The following is a 5,804-nucleotide window of genomic DNA, read 5'->3' as shown; positions in this document are numbered from 1 at the left end:
TTTTCGGTTTTTGTTTTTTTTTTTTTTTTTTTTTTTTTTTTTTGGTTTTTTGTTTTGTTTTGTTTTTTGTTTTTCGAGACAGTACTGTATCTCTGTAGCTTTGGAGCCTGTCCTGGAACTAGCTCTTATAAACCAGGCTGACCTTACACTCACAGAGATCTGCCTGTCTCTGCCTCCTGAGTGCTGGATTTAAAGGTGTGTGACACCACCACCCAGCTGGTAGATCTTTTACTGTAAGTTATATTTGGAGTTACTTAAATATAAACTGTTATCATCATCGCCATCTCCCAAATCAGAAATGTTCACTTTAGGAACACAATAGAGGCTGCTGGGCATAGTGGCACACTCCTAGCTCTCTGGAGGCAGAAGCAGGTGGATGGATGTGAGTTCAAGGCCGGCCTGATCTACATAGTGAGTTCCAGGACAGCCAGCGCTACATAGTAAGACCCTGTCTTGGAAGAAAAAAGAAAAGTAAAAGGAACACAACACAATATAACCATGTGCAGAAACATCCCATGGTGCTCTATACATGTGTCAATTTAAAAAAGAAAAGGACGGCCCTGAAGATTGCTCGGGGTAAAGAACACACTGACAAGTCGACAGCCTGCGTTTGACCCCTGAGACCCACATGGCAGAAAAGAACTGACTCCCACAGGTCGTTCTCTGATTCCCACAACCCAACCATGGCACACACAAGGCTCCTTCTCACAAATAAATAAAACTCAATTAATTATTAAACTAAATTATTTCTTTAAATATTAAATTTTTAAATTGAACTATTTAATTTGATATTAAATTTTAATTTAATTTATCAAAAATTAATTACAATATAATAAAATATATATCACATAAAATAATAAAAAAATTAAAGAAATACTCATTGCAAGTTTCTCCAACATTCATTTTTATAATAGTGTCCTAACGGATCCACTCATTCCACACCTATAGTCTCTAAGTACTTCATCTTTCTCCAACCTTAAAGGTCACGTCTTGAAACCCCATAGGCTAGGGGACTGCCCAGATATTGAACCTCCATGTGTACACCATGAATTCACTTCTTTTTGTTGTTACTGTTTGTTGTTTTGTTTAGTTTTTTCAGATAGGGTTTCTCTGTGTAACAGCCCTGGCTGTCCTGGAACTTACCCTGTAGATAAGTTTAGCCTCAAACTCACAGAGACCTGCCTGTCACTGCCTCCTGAGTGCTGGGATTAAAAGGTGTGCGCCACCATACACAGCTCGTGAATTCACTTCTTAAAAGAAAAAATGGGACCAGGGGAGAAAGAACATCTCTTAAGATAGCAGGGAGTCAGGAACACACATCAAACCTATTGTGAATTTGTTTCCATTTCCTCTTTCCTTCCTCAGAGCACTCCTGAGCCTGCTGCTATAGAGTATGTGGAAACGGTAAGGACCCTTAAAGACAGTCTTCAGAGAGACCTAAGTTGCATTTGAAGGGGTCGTGCCCATAAGTGAAAAGTGCATCCTCTATCAAGTGTACTGCTAACATGTCCTGCTGGGGCCCTGCTCCCAGCATCTCTGGGTCTTAATCGCAAATCTTACAACCACTGAAGACAGCCTCAAACCATGTGACCTGAGGCAGGTTTGTCTGAAGCTCAGGGAGCTCAGCCCCAGCCCCACCACTGACAAGCCCCCAAAGTATTCTTCATTGCCATCACTTGAGACTCTAATTTCCCTGTGCTGTAATCTCCCTCGTGTGGAGTGGGTTAGAATGGCTGTGGACGTTCTGGGTTGGTAACTTTATGGGTATTTGTTTTTGAGGCTGGGTGTCCATGTAGCCCACACTGATCTCGAGCTATCAGTTTTTCACTGCCTCCCAGTGTTGGGATTCCAGACACACACTACCATGTCCTGATTTTGTTCTTTGCCTTAAAGAGGACCCCATGAAACCTGGGTTTGCCCCTGCCACTGTGACAGTGTGGTCCACCAAGTCAAGTGAGAGCTGTGGGGTTCATTTCCATCTTGTGATGCTTTGGGAGATGGTGCAGACTTCCTGTGCTGGGGTACATGGAGCATACATACCCTTTCTTAAGGTTTAGCAGAGGACCCACAAACATCTGAAATGGGGTCCCTCGGGAGAGTCCTTCCTCCCACCCTTGAAGTTACACTTAGTCTCAAGCTACATAAACAACACATGGCAACATCACTCTTGGAAAAGTTGGCTCACTAGCCGACAGCATGGAGGCATAGGCTCCTGCAGCACTTGGGAGGTCCATCCAGGAGGACCAAGAGTTCTCAGTCTTCCTTGACTATGGAGCAGTTATGAAGCCAGCCTGTGGTACAAGAAATTCTCTCTCAGAGAAGAAACATTCTTCAAGACGTAAACAATGTTTGAGGCTCCTTCAGAGAGAAGTGTTCAGGGCTGGGGAGGCAAAAAAAAAAAAAAAAAAAAAAAAAAGACAAGAAGTCAGACATGGTGTGGTGCACAACATTATTTATTTATTTGGTTGGTTGGTTGGTTTTGGTTTTTCGAGACAGGGTTTCTCAGTAGCTATGGAACCAGCCCTGGAACTCACTCTGTAGACCAGGCTGGCCTCGAATTCACAGAGATCTGCCTGCCTCTGCCTCCTGAGTCCTGGGATTAACGGCGTGCACTGCCACCACCCAGTGGTGCACAATTTTAATCCCAAAACTCAAGAAGCAGAGGCAGGCAGATTTCTGAAAATTCAAGATCAGCCTAGTCTACATAGTGAGTTCCAGGACAGACAGCCAGGGCTACAAAACAGGACTCTGTCTCAAAAAAGACAAGTCTCTACCACATTGGTTCATTTGAACTTACTGATTTTTGTATGTTGCTTAAATGAAGGTGCAGAATTTAAAGAGATACTCTCAGAAAAAATGAAGGGTGGCTGGAGAGATGGAAGGATGTCTCGGTGATTAAGAGTACTTGTTGCTCTTGCAGAGCGTCTGAGTTTGGTTCTCAGCACCTACAGCTGGAGCTTACAACTCCAGCTCCAGGGGAATTGAATTCCTCTTTTGGCCTCTTCAGGCACCTACACTTAATGCACACTCCTCCACACAAACACACGGCTTCAAAAATCCATCTAATAAAAGGGAGAGACTCTTAGGTGCAGAGTTCACACATCCGAACGAAGGCCTCTGTGAGTCCCTCCAGGCCCCGCTGGGCTGTGAGCGCCTTGTTCTCTTCCTCCCATCCTGGCCCTGCCGATCTCTTTACTGAGCGTTTATATCTCTTCTCATGACTTGCTTGCTGTCTAATAACTTTGTATCTTGTAGACATAACCACAGCTACAAGTCCTGACAACCTTTTCTGTTTCTTGTTCTTGCTCTCATAGGCTTTCCAGGGTCCCTACTAACAACGTTGAAGAGAGGCAGTAGATTAGCCTGTGTCTACTTCAGCCTGGGCCTGTCCCTCCAGCCTCAGCTTGCTAAGAGTTTGTTTTGTGCATGGTGATTGATGTGGGTCTATTTTCATTTTTCTACGTGTTGATATCCAGTTATGCCAGCACCACTTGTTAAATATGCTTCTTTTCCATTTGATACTTTTTGCTTCTATCAAAGATCAGGTGTTCGAAGATGTGTGGATTGATATCTGGGTCTTCTATTCGGTTCCACTGGTCCTCCTGCCTGTTCTATGCCAATATCAGGCTGTTTTCAGTACTGTAGCTCTGTAGAAGAGTTTGAAGTCAGGGATTGCGATGCCTAGATGGAGGTATTTTCTAGCTGAAGGTCTCTCTTCCCAAATGACTCCTAGATTGTGTCAAATTGATAAAAACAAAAATAAATAAATAAATAAATTAATTAATAAAAAACACCTACCCAGCGTGGGCTGGCTATGTAGCCTGTGCTGAGCTGTTTAGTAGTATGCTCTGTTTGGGTGATCTACACAGATACTCGTGCACAGACACATGCGCACACATGATAATCCTAGGTTCACAGGTATTTTCAAGTTTAAATATGAGACATGAGGCTGGCTTCTTGTTTCTATGTGAATTTGTCTGGATAGTTTTCTGCTCAGCTTCTAGTGTCACGATGTGCTAGCCTTCCTTGTAAGGTAAGCTGTATATCTTCCTCTTAGGTGAAAGTCGTGAGGTCTTACTTAACAGCAAAGAATTTTATTATGTTTTCAACTTCTATGCTGTTCAGTCCATTATTTTTTCAATGTTTTGAGTCAGTTTCGGTGATAATTCATTTTATGTAAGCATTCTATTTCATAAAGATATGTGTGTGAAGCTGGGCGTAGCGCACGCCTTTAATCCCAGCACTCAGGAGGCAGGGGCAGGCGGATCTATGTGAGTTCAAGTCCAGCCTGGTCTACATAGTGAGTTCCAGGACAGCCAGAGCTAAATCGTAAGACCCTGTCTCAAAACACATGCATACATCCCACCACCGCCACCATCACCACCACCAACAACAAAGATATGTGTGTAAATGTTTCCTTTGTGTTTTTTTCTTTTGTCTGTTTCTCTTTCTTGATCATAACATTACTGAATTATTTGTGCTTTTTTCCCCCAGAACTTGGGACCAAGACAAAGCCCTCATACAATCCAGGTAAACACCTCATCACTGAACTAGCTCCCCAGTCCTGTGCCATTCTATCGTCAAGACTGACTCTTCACAGCTTGCTAGTTTTAGTTTGCTAATATTTTACTGGATTTTTTTGCAGTGTGACACCTTTCAAGTCTATTAAGATTTGTTTTATGGCCAGGCGATGGTGGCGCACGCCTTTAATCCCAGCACTCGGGAGGCAGAGGCAGGCGGATCTCTGTGAGTTCGAGACCAGCCTGGTCTACAAGAGCTAGTTCCAGGACAGGCTCCAAAGCACAGAGAAACCCTGTCTCAAAAAACCAAAAAAAAAAAAAAAAAAAAAAAAAAAGATTTGTTTTATGCCCCAAATATTGTTAAATGCATTTGAAAATATGGTAAATTCTGCTTGTTTTGGACAAATGATTCAAATCCTCTGCATCCTTCTTGCTTTTCTTCCTACATCCATGCTATATTTCACTCCATGTCTGGGTGCTTCATCCTACCATCATTTGGAAGTGGCATCTCTATGGCTGTATTTGTTTTCTCCCTTCTGTGAGGTTTTTGTTTGTGTATTTTGAAACCCTGTTATTAGATGCAGAACAGTTTGAGGAGCTATGTTTTCCGACAAACTAACATTTTAACTTTACTCATATACTCTTTGGCTCTGAGTAGACTGTTCTGATTGAAACCCAAGTCAGACATTAGTATCGGCCACCCCAGCTTTCCTTTAATTATTTTGAGTTAATATAGACCACCAGTTTTAATAGTTTTATTTTTAATATGTTTATATTTAAACTGAGAATTGAAGTAGGGTTTCTTCCCCCCCCCCCCCCATTTGACACAGCATCTCAGCATCTCTCTGTAGCTGAAGCTGATTTTAAATTTGCCCTGTAGCCCAGGATGGCCTCAAACTCATAATCTACTGTCTCAGCCTTCCAAGTGCTGGCTTAAATAGAGTTTGTTTTTGACATCATATGGTTGAAGTTTGTATTTTCATTAATGTGTCTTTCTTATTTTTGTGCTTGGTGCATTATGCATATTCAGTAAATATTGGTGATAACACAGGGATATAAGACTGAGTGAATCCACCTAGCAGTCAGAACTGATATATCTGCTTCCTAAGTATAGTATTTAGAGCATTTACATTTAATGTTGTTATTGGCAAGTTTGAGTTTTCCATTTCTTTCTTTTTTATTTCTACTTGTCCTGCTCATTTCTCTCTCTCTCTCTCTCTCTCTCTCTCTCTCTCTCTCTCTCTCTCTTTTTTTTTTTTTTTTTTTTTTTTTTTTTTTTTTTTT

General features: G+C 41.8%; 1 protein-coding gene across 1 annotated transcript in view; it reads left to right on the top strand.

The window, feature by feature from the left end:
* Window positions 1-5,804, top strand: part of Wdr93 (WD repeat domain 93) — a 33,040-nt gene that overhangs the window by 14,244 nt on the left and 12,992 nt on the right. Inside the window, exons 7-8 of the mRNA XM_050153971.1 lie at window positions 1,366-1,404; window positions 4,495-4,553. Of these exons, the coding sequence (XP_050009928.1) occupies window positions 1,366-1,404; window positions 4,495-4,553 (98 nt within the window). The remainder of the gene's footprint in view (window positions 1-1,365; window positions 1,405-4,494; window positions 4,554-5,804) is intronic.

This window comes from Alexandromys fortis, unplaced genomic scaffold (assembly GCF_014885135.2).
Source record: "Alexandromys fortis isolate MF-2015 unplaced genomic scaffold, M_Fortis_MF-2015_v1.1 scaffold_86, whole genome shotgun sequence".
Classification (NCBI taxonomy): Eukaryota; Metazoa; Chordata; class Mammalia; order Rodentia; family Cricetidae; genus Alexandromys; species Alexandromys fortis.
The sequence above is the reverse complement of the archived record's forward strand: the minus strand, read 5'-3'. Positions and strand labels throughout refer to the sequence as shown.